The sequence below is a fragment of the Seriola dumerili genome, unplaced genomic scaffold, assembly GCF_002260705.1.
Source record: "Seriola dumerili isolate Sdu_G_001 unplaced genomic scaffold, Sdu_1.0 BDQW01000068.1, whole genome shotgun sequence".
Lineage (NCBI taxonomy): Eukaryota > Metazoa > Chordata > Actinopteri > Carangiformes > Carangidae > Seriola > Seriola dumerili.
Genome location: NW_019174323.1, coordinates 11,917,556 through 11,932,601, shown reverse-complemented (window position 1 = coordinate 11,932,601; position 15,046 = coordinate 11,917,556). Strand labels below are relative to the sequence as shown.

At 41.3% G+C, this 15,046-nt stretch overlaps 1 protein-coding gene across 1 annotated transcript; it reads left to right on the top strand.

Moving 5' to 3' along the window:
- The first annotated feature begins 5,271 nt into the window (after window positions 1–5,271).
- On the top strand, window positions 5,272–14,138 carry LOC111220332 (leucine-rich repeat-containing protein 4B-like). The gene is made up of 3 exons (XM_022743391.1): window positions 5,272–5,456; window positions 9,419–10,027; window positions 10,154–14,138. Exons 2-3 carry the CDS (start codon window positions 9,785–9,787, stop codon window positions 12,140–12,142), a joined length of 2,232 nt encoding a protein of 743 aa, XP_022599112.1. The 5' UTR covers window positions 5,272–5,456; window positions 9,419–9,784; the 3' UTR covers window positions 12,143–14,138.
- Window positions 14,139–15,046: the final 908 nt, after the last annotated feature.

Genomic DNA, 15,046 nt, shown 5'->3' with positions numbered 1-15,046 from the left:
ACTGTATATATGCTATTTGCCGGTGTTTTTGTAGAGGATGTCTGTCTTGGCTACAGAACAGGCTGTGCAGGGCAACGTGTGTGTTGTAGATGCCTGCCTTTGTTTTTTTTTTACAGGAGTGACTTTGCTGCTTTAACTTTCCCTCAGCTCTTCCGTTTGATTGAGGGAACTTTAATGATGAAGTTGTGAGCTTGAATAAGAATGCTTTGCTGAAGTGAGCACATTCTGCTGAAGCATCATCTTGGCACAGTGCTGGACACTGATTCCCCTGTGATGTCTTGTAAATCGTATGCTGATCTGTATGATGGTCTGACTCTTTGTGTTGCTGACTGTGTTGATTCATATGAGCCTGGAATAATAATCATCTGGTAGAAGTAAAAGCTCTGCGTTCTTTCATGTACTGACCCATATTTTTTACACCACAACCTTTCTTGGCCACTTTTTTGTCATTTGTCATTTTCATCTTCAGCATCTATACTGTCACAATACTAAAATGTCCTGACATACCTTGTGAGATTAGAATGAGATTAGTGTACCCTTTGGCTTTTATGAGCCATGGTCACTAGAATATACTTTCTGTGACATCAAACTTGTGACTGTATGGAGTTCATTGTAATCCCAGTAGAGCCAATCTTCCTGGAACTGGTCTTAAAGTCCTTTTTATCCTTCGGGTTGTAGGGTAAAGTTTAGAGTCTTTTATGCTTCTGAAGTTGGTAAACAGAAGATTGCACATGTGCACATTAAAGTGTCATTAATCTCTTGCTGTTCTTGGTAGTTCCCGCTCAATGCATCTGCAAAACAAAATCATTACCTTCAAATGCATTTGCAGCCGGCTTTGTGTCCATGTGAAAGTGGATGTTTTTTTAAATGTCAGTGAACACTTTTGGAGGCAAGTGCTATGAAGCTGACATGTTATAGTGGCACACCTGATGAAAGGACACTCAACTTTACATGGTTCTAGGCATCATGTTGTTTCAGGATAAGAAGGGTTTTTGTTAACTAGTTTTTGGGGTATTTTTTGCCACAGTGAAAGAGAGCCAGGAAAGTCAGGGAGAGACAAAGGGGATGATATACAGTAAAGGGTAACAAGTTGGACTCGAACCTGGACCGCTGTGATTAGGACTAAGCCTTAATGGTATATGCTCTACCAGGTGAGCCACTGGGGCACATTGAACATTTTCAAAAGCATTTTCAAAAGCATTTTCAACATCATCAAGTCTCTGGTATCTTTGAGAAATAGTTTTTGGGAAATACACAGTTTGATTACACCGTCATATCTGCATGCTAAATTAGAAGCTATCCCATGAGCTAGCCCATTAGTCACAAAGATTGTAAAATGAAAAAACAAACAAACAAAAAACAAAAATGGGAAGATGGGGAAAATCATATTATAACATGTTGAGTGCAGTTTGGAGGTTAATGTTTTCCATAATTACTCTAGAGTGCTGGCTAAATCTGGGAAGAAGAAGCTAATTCTGTAGAATGCATTGACTGTAAAATATTATTCTGAATTGATGATTTTATATCTTATTTCCATTGGCAAGTTCAAACCTTTCTGATTAAGCTTGAGTAGTCAAAGGTGCTGGTGACATGATTTCACTTCCCCATTTAAAACACTAGAAATAAATGATCGTCATTATTGGATTTCTAATGTTTGTGGAGTGTGACATAATGAAATATTTGATGTTTATTTAAGCTAAAAAATATATATATACAACATAACAGTGAATTAAGAATAAAGTGAGAGAGAATTTATCTCTAACTGCACTTCACTCCTTTGCCCACAAGATGGCAGTTGAAGATGGCTTTCTCTCACAGGCTGCTTGGTAGGCCTACACGCAGAAGACTCTAGATACTAACAAACTTGATGATGCAGACACAGTCTTGGCTGTCAAAGTACAAATGGATGGAAAATAAAAACATACAAACATTTCACATTGGTACAAACAGAAAAACTAGCTCTATTACAGGGTACAAATTATGTTTATGGATTTAACTTTAAGCTACAAGAAAATAGCATTCAAATTGTTTAGAGGAAAAAAACAAACATTTGGATCTGAAAATCCTATTAGTTTTGGTCTTGATGTTACAATTTCACAGCTCCATTTAAAATCCCAATTTCAAAAATAATAGTTATAGGGTAAACAATTAAACCTTTTTAAGTAGAAATCAGTGCCAGTATAATTCTTATCACAGAAAATGACTTTTGTTTCTCTTTTTGTTGACTTCAAATGGAGTGACATTCTTGAACGCACCCTGACTGAAACACTAGAATACATCCTATCTGCATCGGTGCACTTACTGCAGGCCCACATCTGCATATGAACATGGACACACGCCAGCACACAAACAAACAGACACACACACGCACATGCCCTCGCAGTCGTACGCACAAACACACTGTGTACAAACCAAAAGTGAGTTCTCGCAGACAGGAAATGATGTCAGTTCTTGTCTCCAAGGAGATGGAGGCAGTTGCTAAGATACTGTGACACAAGGATTTTTCTCTCTATTTTCTCTCCCTCTCTGTCTCGCTAACATGCGCGCGCACACACACACACACACACACACACACACACACACACAGGGGTGTCACCATGAATAACTCGAAACTCTCTCTTGTATCTCTCTTATTCTCTGGCACAGATGGCAATGAGCACCAATCCAACTTTTTCACTTACATTTCCTAAAAATAACCACCAAAAATATCGCTTTGTTCACAATCCCAATTGGACACTTCGGGCCATTGAACAGATCACTGATGCCTCTTCACCAGAATCTAACATCAGCGCCGCTGCTACAAAAATAATTCACATTCTTAATCTTTGATTTGAACTGCGTTCAATTATCCAATTCCAGAGTGCCTTTAGCTAGTATCCCAAAACCATGGAAGTGATGGATGTGTATCAGCACCCCTCCTAAGCTTCTTCAGAGTGTGAGCTGCACCTCTCTACTGCTATCAGCATGCCACATATGTCTTGGCACTAGCATGTTGCTGCCAAATCCTCATCGCCCTCCCCTTCTCCTCCCCTGTGGCGCCTAACACAGCATTAAGAGTTTATGGGGTTTGGGTTGTATTGGAAATGCCATGCACTCGTCCTCTGGATACTGGGATTAGCTCTCTCCGCTGTATTTCTACTCCAAGAGCCTTCCTGTACTGATGACACAAGCAATACAGCGATGAGTGTTTGTTCATTTACTGTGCACAAATGCATGTCCCTCTCCCTCCCTCCACTCCATCGCTCCCACACACACACACACATGCTCAAGGGTGCCTGCACACACACCACACACACACACACAAACAAACACACAAGCTACCATACATGCATAAGGGGAATATCAGATTCAATGTGCAATGACAGTGAGGACATAGAGTGGAGGGGGGGGGGCAGAGGCACAGGGTGTGTTTGGCATGGGTGGCGTGGAATCATTTTAAATGGCGCGGGGGTTGGAAGGCAAAAAGATGTACAGAGAGAGGAGACGAGAGTGGCAGAAAAGCACTGAAAGGCAGCCAGGGTCGAGCGAGAGACTGGATGTGGGCTAAGATTTCAGCATGAGTGAGAGGGAATGAGGGAAGAGGGAGAAAGAGGGAAAGGAGGAATATCCTCTGCACCACTGTGTGACTGGAAATTTAATAGAGGGAAAGAGAGGGAAGGAGAGAGAGGTAGATGGGTGGGAGAGAGAGAGGGGAGAGGGAGAGAGGCAGAGGAGGGGGAGGGGAGAGGAAGAGAGAGGCAAAAAGGCACAGAGACCTCATTGCTGTGCGGCTTTCAGCAAAAGCTAGTGGTCGTGAACAATACTCACTACGGCATTCACGGAGAGGGAGGGGAGGAGCACGGGAGAGGGTGAGGAAGGGAAGGGAGGAGAGAGATGGAGAGGGGGAGAGAGAGTATATATCTTGGGGGTCTTTCTGAAGCATTACTGGCCTTCTCTGTCCTTTGACCTTTAGAGCTGAGACAGAGCAAAGATGTACTGAGATTTATTTTTACCCACAAACTAGTCTTGGTAGTGGATACAAAGCTACAAGGGGCGATTTTCTTCTTCTGCACTAACTTTACACTAAAAGAATTGTAGAGGAGCTAAAGCACTTGACACGTGTGTGGACGCACACATGAGCAAAGATCAATACGGACAGGCCACGCAGAGAGAAAGATTGGCATCTCTTTACTGACTAAAGCTTTTCTTTATTGGCTAATAACTTGCTGACGTTCTTTGCAATCCTGTAATTAAAAACATGCAGCAGCCTACCGAACTCTGGAACCTGCTCACAAAATACTTCTTATGCACATTTGCAGGGTTCAGAAGTATTCAAAGGTTTGGGTTTTTATAAAGTGCCAGCCTGACAGGGTTGCAGAGTGCTTGCTGTCTGGATGCTGACAGCAAGTTATAGTGGTGGCTTCCTTATGTACAGCTTTAATTTCACCCCTGAGGATTGCTTTGGGAAAAAATAAATAAATACTCATATGCAAAGTCTGCAGAAAACAGACCTCATTAGTTTGCTAGATTTAATCTTAGCCGGCCATTACCAAAATGCATGTGCTAGCACTGAGCACTGATATGGACAATAGTAAGCCTACAAAACTCTTCAAGACTCAGTGGAGCAGAAATGTTTCTCACTGCAGATGTTTGATGACGTCTGGTTAAACAGGTGCCCATGATAAACACTGATAATGCTTAAAATCTCCCTTTATTAGACGTAACACACTGACTCATTTAATTCTGCTGAACATGGAGTGCTGCTGAGTCATATTAATAAAGATGTGACTATACTCATCACATGTCTAGAGCTTATGTGATATGAAAAAAAAATTGAGACTAAAAAACACACAAAAAAAAAATATTTCTCTTATTTTGGTAACATTTTGGATGTAGAGTTTAATCCATTAAAGCATCTAAAGAAGGCAGGTACATCCACGAGTCCTTGGTCCTTCATCTATTCTTCTAATGCTGTCTTAGTGGGATTCAGACTGAAACATACGGAATGTGCGTAAAGAGTCGCTTATGCTGGACGCAAAATGCTCTGCCCAGCGGGCGCCGTCGCGTTTGCTGCCTGCGTTCCTCTCCAATGATGATAAGACGCATGGATGCACTCGTCCCAGACCTCGTTCCTAAATGTGATAATACTAAAATCATTTTCTCCAACGACCCCTTAATCTGATCACTGTCTTTTTTTTTTACCCCGCGTGTGTGTGTGTGTGTGCGCGCGCGTGTGTGTGTGTGTGTGTGGATTCGGTTCATCTTTAACCTGCCATCACTGTAGCCCCCCGCGTTGCGTTGGCGCTGCGGATCTAGCCTACAAGAACAAGAGCCAGCTCACAGCCGTGGAAACAAGCGAATCAATTTAGGGACGAGAAAAGGAGACATAGATAGCGAGGTTGGAAAACTGACGATCGGGAGAAGGGACGAGAGGAGAGAAAACATCGACCTCACGCCGCAGCCGCCGAAACATTAAGGTACGTGTATATTGGATGTACAGGTAGAAGGGACTGAAATGGCCGGCGTAATTATTGCATTTGTTACCTAACGTGCATGGATGCTGAAATCAGTCACGAGATGATAAAGATTGAATAATGAAATGTGCAAATGTTGCACAGATGCATTATAATTTAAGTAAATAATTAATACCAGCAAAAGACACTGTCTTGTCAGTGGTATAAAGCTGTGCTGCTCATTGCAAATGTATTAAAATGACACGCTTCCTTATGTAAGCGTGTGTGTTTCACATGTCCACACATATTATTTTACAAATAAAGAAAAAGGACAGCCTATGGATTATTTTGGGTGCAGTCATGTTGTCATTACCCTGAAGAGAGAATGGATGCAAGCCATTTTGTAATGCAGCATGTGCAGAATTAGGCCTATTCAGAATTTCAATTGCGTTCCCGAGAAGGTGCGCCGTAGTGAGCGCAGCTGCATAGATGAATAAGGCCATTCTGTTGAATTGTAGGAGATATTATGCTAGAGGCTATATGATGAGGAGAGATTGCAGATTAGAGGTTGCGACTGCAGGAGAAAATGGACAGGTTATGTCTCCCTCTCCCTCTCTCTCTCGTTCTTTCTCTTTTTTCTTGTTGAGTTGATTTGAGAGAAATGAGAAAATATACTCGTCACCAGCTGAAAGTGGAGAAAATATTTGGCATCAACCTGCATTTTTCTCTCTCTAAACAAAAAGCAATGGTTGTTACTATATACTGTTGAAATGCGTCCCATCCTACCCTGATTCCCACGTCCTGAATCAATCTAGTGTTGTCATAGTTACAGTAGATGATGTTGGCCCTGCTGCACCTGTGTCGCTTTGTGTTCATCCAGACCATCTGTAAATACATGAGGTCTAATTGGGCCTTGTGTAGGCATACAGGAAATATCCCACAGCCTCGATGTTTAATGAAAACAACAAGACGCGTTTTGCCTCTTCATAAACCTTAATGACTCTGTTTGTTGAGAGCAAGGCATTGATACAATCAGGCGCTTACGATGATGTGATTGGTTTGTAGCAATTGGTCAGCAGCTTGCAGCTAATTTGTCTTTTCACGACTGAGCGCTCTCTCAGGCCTGATCAAATAATCAATATCTACACGGTTGCAATCTGCTCTTGACATGGAAAAACGGCTAAGATCAAGACAGAGAAATACCTGTGTGTGAAATTGGTTGGAAAAAAAATACAACTCAGCCGACGTCTCAGCCGTGTCATAAACCCAAAGAAAACACTTCTTTTTTTCTTTTTTTTTCCTCACAAGGATGAGGATGAAGGCCAGTGGCGACAGAGCTGGCCCTCAGATGAGTCAAGGTGTAATATTCTAAAAATAAAGGGCCATCATCGGTGTGTGCTGTTGTTCTTGTGTTCTCATGTGGTGGAGAACTTGAAGATGGGAGGTCAAGGCAACAGGCGTCCTGCTTGCAGATTCAAGGTCTCTCCTTATAATATAATTTTTTACCCTGTGTGGTGTTTTACATGGATCGTTTGACTGTCTCACCCCAGTGACTTTTGCTGCTTAAAGCAGAGGAAAATGCTCACTTCTTTCAATTTTAAGAAAAAAAAACCTGCATCAAACAGCTTAGCCTACTGTTGACTGCTGCCAAAGGCTTTTCCCCTGTAATGATGCAATGATGGAAACACATTAAAGCTTAGAACAAAATGCAATTGTGCATTTTTGCAAAATCTTTATACCATCATCACAATATATTTGTGCTGAATACAGCTGCACATCTCTTACATTTATATCTCAACTTCACCCATTACCTCTGTGCTTTGGTAAATTTAAAAAATGAAGGCAGTGGCTGGAGGAATTATAGAGCGCAGGATTCTTGAAATCACATTTAACTACCAATATTTTCAAGATATCCATAAGAAAAAAGAGACAATAAATACAAGCAAAACACCATCCTAACAGTATTTTCAATTAAGTACTGGTGTATGATACACTGCATCAAAAACAGAGCAGTGGTATGATCAATTCTTTGACCAGCTGAATATTAATGATGTTGTGTTTTGATGCCTCCATGAATCATTTTATGACGAACTGATCACCATTCTAACTATCAAACCACCATTCTGGATCACATACAATTCTGATGTCTGGGACAGACACTGAAGCGTTTTCTTTTTTCAACTTTGTGGAATTATTGAAATGCACAGTTACCTGCTGGCTGGGGTTTAGAATTTGTGTTCAAAAATCTACATGGAGATGGATGTGTTGTTATTTCTCTGTGGCAGTTACACTTAGGAAGGTTGTGGATATGGAAGTGTGTATGTGTGTGCATGTGTCACACGCACAGAGAGAGAGAGAGAGAGAGTCTGTGGGATGTGCAGAGCATCTGAAAAAGTCTATTTTTAGCATACACTCCCTTATGAGCTTTCTTAATAGCTGCTTTAAGAGTTCTCAGAGCTATGTTTTTAATAAAGACTGATGTTGACCTAATCCTCAGACCTTGTAGATATTAAGATTCATGGCAGATTTGTTCCCTCTGTTGTGATATTGAAGGCCAAGGTTCAACTATGTGCTCCTCAGGTTTCCCTGCACTTATGTAAATATATATTTTTATATACAAAGCCAGTTTTTGTTCCTCTAGGTCAAGGTATCTACTGAGCAAAAGACCATTGATTGTATATCTGGTAAAAAAAAAGAGAATACAGCTTAAGCTTTAAGTCAAATTTATGTTGATTCAGACCAAAAAGGTGTTTCTGATCAGTTTTGTGCAGCAAATGTTCATCAAGCTCAGCTAAACAAAGTAATGTGGAATAGGGCACTGGACAGTAAAAACACAAGATGGTGAGTGAGCAGGTTGCCACAGCAACCGTGTTTCTAGGTGGAGATGCTAAGGACTGCCATGGAAGCTTTTAAAAAATAACCTGTTTATTAGAGACTAAAACATTTGGAAAGCGTATCCTAGAGTTCTTATATATAGAACATAAATAATGGTAACACGGCAGTCATATAACATGACAGGTAACAAAGATCCTCTTGTTTGTTTTCAATAGACAACACGGGCTTGTGACTGCTAGAGTCATCGTGTCGAGCTTGAGAAAACAATGAACACTTTCTCTTTGGTCTAATCAGTATAAGGGAACAAGCCCAAGCATTTCTAAATTTAGTGAGTCTGCTGATGCTTGCAGCCATTTCTGTTTCTTCAAGAAGTGTGTGACACTCTCTTAACCAAAGACACACATAATATGTGTTACAAAAGCCATAAAAGTGTTTTGCAACATCGTCTTCACTTTGTTCAAAAGCTAAGTGTCAGTTTCATTTTTGGCTCATCCGCTCTCACTGGTTGGGGATCTTTTCTAAACGTGTTGCACTTATTGCACACAGCATGTGCATTGCAGTAAAATTTCAGAAGTAAATAATCATTCCTTCATATCTTAATTGCTAAATTACTGCATGCAGGCATCATTTGTTATCTCATTTGTAATGCTGTGCTGCTGCCTCATGATGGATTGCACGAATCTCTGCATTAACCTTAGGTCTAGATGAGTCCCACCGGCAGTTGTAATTGCATTCAACAACTTTGCATTCTTTAAAATGTGAGATTCTATTTCTGAGAGCATGCATCTGACTAGACGCATACCAGTGGATGATGAGACTGTCATCCTAATGGGTGTACTGCAGCACTTGTGATCCAGCTTGAGGTTTTTGAATTTTGTGGCCATTTCACACCATGACCCAGATGTTAAGTTCAACCTATGAAGAAAATGGCAGCTGACACCAGTTCGACTACAGGCCACAATTTGAGAGCCACCTCTTTAGAAAAGATATTACAATGTCCTGTCTGGTGACAGGACATTTTAATATTTTGAGATATAATTTAATTCCTGGGAATACTTGCATGTTTGTGGTAGGCTGATATCTTGAAGCTACAGCACTGTGCACTTGCTTGACCTCCTTCCTCTCTCTGCTTTTCTCTCTTCCCCCTACAGTGAGAAGCAACAGCCTCCACAGGGACAACACTTTCAAGAGCAAATCCTCCCCCAAATTTGATTTATACGCTAATGATTGCCATGGGAACAAAAAAATTCAGGGTTCCCTAAAATGACATATTGAAGAGAATAAGGTGTGTGATAGTCAAAGAAACATGAGCAAAGTAAAATAAGAATCTATTAATGATAAATAGTCTTTAATATAACATTGCACTTTTTCTTCTCAATTTTTAAAGTGACTGCTTGAAGGAGAAAAAACAGAATAAGAGCATCAAATATGAACATCAAGATAAGCACTTAAATTCCCTTGTTTGGAGGTGACTTATCAACATCATAGCAATAGGGGTGGGTCATGACTCAGTTGCCATGCGTGTTGTCATGGTGACCAGCCCCTGCACCCCTTCCCCCCTCCTCTGGTTGGTCCAGCTTTTGTTGTGGTTTCACAACCATGGACCTCAGCTCACAGAGGCAGCACCCCCCTGCCCCACCCCCTGTACCTGCTCCAATCAGGCGAGCCGTGTCATCTGTACAAGGAAGAGTTTAGATCAAGTCCCGGAGAGTATTTCAGAGAACACAAGATACCTCAATCTACAAGAGAACACAATTCAGGTAAATATGGCTTCATGTACATGCAGACCCTAAATTCTGCATACATTGTGATTTATTGAATAAATGTTGACAGCGATAATTTTGGCGTTGCTACAATGTGCCTCCATGTTTTTGTTTCTACACCAGGTGATCAAGTCTGACACATTTAAGCACCTGCGGCATTTGGAAATCCTCCAGCTCTCCAAGAACCACATCCGACAAATTGAGGTGGGAGCTTTCAATGGCCTTCCCAACCTCAACACGCTGGAGCTTTTTGACAACCGTCTTACAGTGGTACCGTCACAAGCCTTTGAGTACCTCAGCAAGCTAAGGGAACTATGGCTACGAAACAACCCCATCGAGACGCTGCCTGCATTTGCCTTTCACCGAGTTCCCTCTTTACGACGTCTCGATCTAGGGGAACTCAGGAAGCTGGATTTCATCTCAGAGGCTGCTTTTGAAGGTCTGGTAAACTTGCGCTTCTTGAATCTTGGCATGTGCGGCTTGAAGGACATCCCTAACCTCACCCCACTGGTACGACTAGAGGAGTTAGAGCTTTCAGGGAACCAGCTTGGTATAGTCCGGCCTGGATCCTTCCAGGGCCTAGTGTCGCTTCGCAAGCTGTGGCTAATGCACTCCAGAGTTTCAGTCATTGAACGCAATGCTTTTGATGATCTCAAAAACCTGGAGGAGCTCAACCTCTCCCACAATTCCCTGCATTCCCTGCCCCATGATCTCTTCACCCCTTTGCACCAGTTGGAGAGAGTGCATCTCAACCACAACCCTTGGGTGTGCAACTGTGATGTTCTGTGGCTCAGCTGGTGGCTGAAAGAAACAGTTCCCAGCAACACCACATGTTGTGCTCGCTGCCATGCGCCCCCAGGTCTAAAGGGCAAGTACATTGGGGAACTAGACCAGAGCCACTTTACCTGCTATGCCCCAGTGATTGTTGAGCCACCCACTGACCTCAATGTCACTGAGGGCATGGCTGCTGAGCTGAAATGTCGCACTGGAACCTCGATGACCTCTGTGAATTGGTTCACTCCAAATGGCACTCTGATGACCCATGGATCGTACCGAGTTAGGATCTCAGTGCTTCATGACGGAACACTGAACTTCACAAATGTGACCGTGCAAGATACTGGGCAGTACACTTGCATGGTAACCAACTCTGCTGGAAACACCACTGCAACCGCTGTCCTCAATGTGTCTGCGTCAGACCCCAGCAACAGCTACAGTTATTTCACCACTGTCACTGTGGAAACAGTAGAGACAGTAAGAGGAGAGGAGGAGAACTCAGCAAGACAGTATGTTAATGAGACATTCATAGATTTCTCTAATCCTACTGTTCAAAGAGGGGTGATAGAGGGCAGACCTGGCATCACTATATCACCTTCTCTCTCCTCTCTTTCCTCACTGTCCCCACGAGCCAACAGAGCTACTGAAAATGCAGTGACTGTGTCCATAATGGATGTAACTAACATTCCTGGCCTGGATGATGTAATGAAAACAACTAAGATCATCATTGGTTGCTTTGTGGCCATTACGTTTATGGCAGCTGTAATGTTGGTGGTCTTCTATAAACTCCGGAAGCAGCACCAGCTACACAAGCACCACGGCCCAGCCAGAGCCATTGAAATAGTCAATGTAGAAGATGAGATCGGAGCCGGGGCCGGGAGTGGTATCTCAGGTGGTTCAACAATGAATTCTGGAGCAGGTGGAGAAGGAACCCTAAGGATACATCATCCAGAAATAGTCAACCTTCCCAACATTGGCCGTACAGATACTCTTAACCATTACTACAAGACCCATTTCAACAACAATGTGATGGGTCTTAGTATTGGCACCGAAGGGATGGGACCAGGAGGGATCCTCAAGAACCAGCAAGGCCAGGATATCCCCATCTCCTGTACCTCAGTCCCAATCTCTACATCTAATTTGCTCACCTCATCAGGCAACGGCACCAATACCAACCCCAATTCTATGTCCCCACCGCTGCCAATGTCTCTCCCCATGCCAACTATGGGCTTACATGGATCGATCAAAGGTTTCATGGGCCAAAACCAGAATCCCCAAATGGAGCCTCTTCTCTTCAAAGGGAGCTCGAAGGAAAACGTTCAAGAGACTCAAATCTAAAAACAAAAAGTGAGAGTATAGAGAGAGAGTGAGCAAGAGTCGGAGACAGAGAGGGGATTGATGTTGGGTTTAAATGCGCGGAATGATTAGACACTAGAGTGCATTGACATTACACCAGGAGAGAGGATAGACTGACACGGCAATACACAAACACATAGACTTATCCGTGACAGTGTACTGAGCCAAGGATTACCACAATGGGCCACTTGTGTTTGTAGTAACGATCATGGCCATGGAGATCAAGGAATGGACATTGCTACAATGTAAATCTGTGCCAAAGCAAATGTTTTTTGCAGTTTCTACAAGCTGTGTTCCTATAGGGAAAAACTAGCCTTTCAGAGTATTCAGTCCCCAAATTGTTGTTGGCCAGCAGAGATGAAAGACATGCACAGCACTTACCACACTGAAGATCGGCGACATTACAGAACAAAATCCAAGAGACATTTTTCTTCCACACAAAACACAAGCCACACTCTCTCTCAAGTGACTCAATAGACTCCCTCAAGGTGAAAATTATGTAGGCATAAATAGATGGACAAAAAGGTACAGTGCAGTACAAACTACTGTGAAAAATCCACAAATTATATAAATATATTTTCATTTAAATATGTATCATCGCAGACTCCAATGCAGAGATATTTTGGGGTGGATGTATAAGCTGGTACAGTTTGTTTCTTTGTGAATAATCAGGGGCGGCGATAGTGGACGTTGGTTATGATACATGTTTTAAGTTTGGCTACTTCTCAGAAACATAAGGGCTCAATTGCAACACTCATTGTGAATCTTTGAATTGGCTTTGTGACATAAAGTCCATTTAGGTTGTAGAACAGTAAATGCAGATCTCTGTTTGACAAACTTTTGTCTGTTGCTTCAGTAATAATCATTACAAACTTTTGTGTTCTGAGAGTGTATTATGTATTTTGTAAAAGCCAGCTACTTGGTATTTGAATTGACAATTCTGATACTTAAATGCCAGCATCAAATAATGGTAAAACTATGTTCCACAAACACAGAAAGGTAATTCAATGCAAAGATCTGTATGGGTAAAATAAAGTGTTGACAATGTGTTATTTAAATCAGATCAGTAGCCAGATATTTGCTTTTAGACAGGAATTTGATATGACCTCCTTGCTCATGGTTACCATAGTCATGCCATAAAATGCTGTCATAAGGATGATTAGACATCTATCTGCAACAGCATTCAAGAAGGGATTAAACATCCATCTTAGGATGATTGGAATGAATGGAAATGTACAGTATATTAATAATAATAATGTCTGGTTGTATGACAATTGTAAGATCCACATTTTTATAGTGTAACTTTCATATGTTAAATGCCATTTACGCTTCTTGCGTTTCAACTATGTATTTCTTTATTTTTGTTAGTTTGATATAATGTGTACAGTTGTCTAGCCATGTATCATTACGTGTGAAATAAATCAATCATATATTGGGTTGTGGCGGGTCAATATGGCAACCACATAAGTAAAGTGTGAGACATTATGCAGGCCTCTGCGCTAAACCTGGATTGAATGTATGGTTTGTGGTTTAGCCATTAGTCATTCTGGTAATGATAGGTGCCATCTTCTCTATTAACATGCTCACACAGGCTTTCAGTCACTCTCCTATGGATGTTCTACAGACACTACTGGTTTTCCAAAATGAGTGTTTTTGACAGAACTAGATGATCTTATTCTTAATGAAGGCGCTTTTGTCTGAAATTAGCCCTCGATACGCGTCTCCCATGGTGATTCTTTAACAGTGTTTTTGAAATGGGAAGATGATTAAGGTTAAGGAAAACATTGAATAAATTACTTTTTTTTGGATAACAGATTGTATTTTTTAAGTAGGAACCTAAAATGTTTGTTGCAATTGAGCACAAACTGGACATGCAACCAGTTATTCCAGATAAATGAACCTGAGATAGTATCAACAAAATCATATCAGTGAGTCTTTTGACTGTAATGCAGCTCTGTATGTGATTTTGCTGTTTTTGTTCTTTTGCTTTTTCTTTAATTGCACCCCCCCTCATGCATGTATATATATATATATATGTATATATATATATATATATATATATATATATATATGTATAGGAGCTGTTTTATATGAGTGATGATGGTTTTTCTTATCAGCAATGAGCCCACACTTATTGGAAGAAAAGGAACTGAAGAATAGTAATAATGATGATGATGATATGAGTGATGATATCAGAGAAAACCCACCCAGATTGAGCAGTCACAGAGGTTAATCCATGAAAGGAACATCTGTTACATCAATGCACAGCACGTTCGTCCTGTTTAATGCTAAACATCTAAGCCATCTTTTGAAATCTGTCTGTTAATACCTACAATGGCACATCTAAACGGATTGATCAAATAACTCAGGTTGTCTAAATTGCAGCCAAGTATCCTCTCAACTTGGTGTCAGTGTTTTTCCATTGTGAATCTCATTCAAAACCATAGTAAATGTAAATGTGTTGCAACCCAACCAACGGATCTAGTGGGCAGGGTTCAACTGTAGCCCCACAGAGACACAAATAGAATATAAATGAAGGCTAAAGACACAACATATGGCCGCTCCCTTGATGTGCTACATTTGGTGGCTCTGTCGTCAGATTTCAAAGAGCATATTAGATACCTCCTTGTGTGCTGTTTGAGGGTACGTTTCTGCATCTTAACCATGCCACAAATCTGTAACACTACTGTAGCAATGTTTTAACATGATGGTGACTCCCCTGATCAGCATAGAAATGTTCCTTTCATACCTCTGGACATCCGTAACATGCACCATGCATGGTTATCATCATTATTATTAACGTTTAGAAGGAATGCAGAGAGGCTCTGTTGCATCTTAGTATAGTGGCTGCCATTGTACATATACTTGATGCGATTTAAAAGGAAG

Coding starts and splice junctions, on each gene's coding strand:
- LOC111220332 (XM_022743391.1), top strand. CDS start 9,785: ATGCGTGTTGTCATGGTGACCAGCCCCTGCACCCCTTCCCCCCTCCTC. Junction 10,028..10,153: donor TACAAGAGAACACAATTCAG/GTAAATATGGCT, acceptor TTTCTACACCAG/GTGATCAAGTCTGACACATT.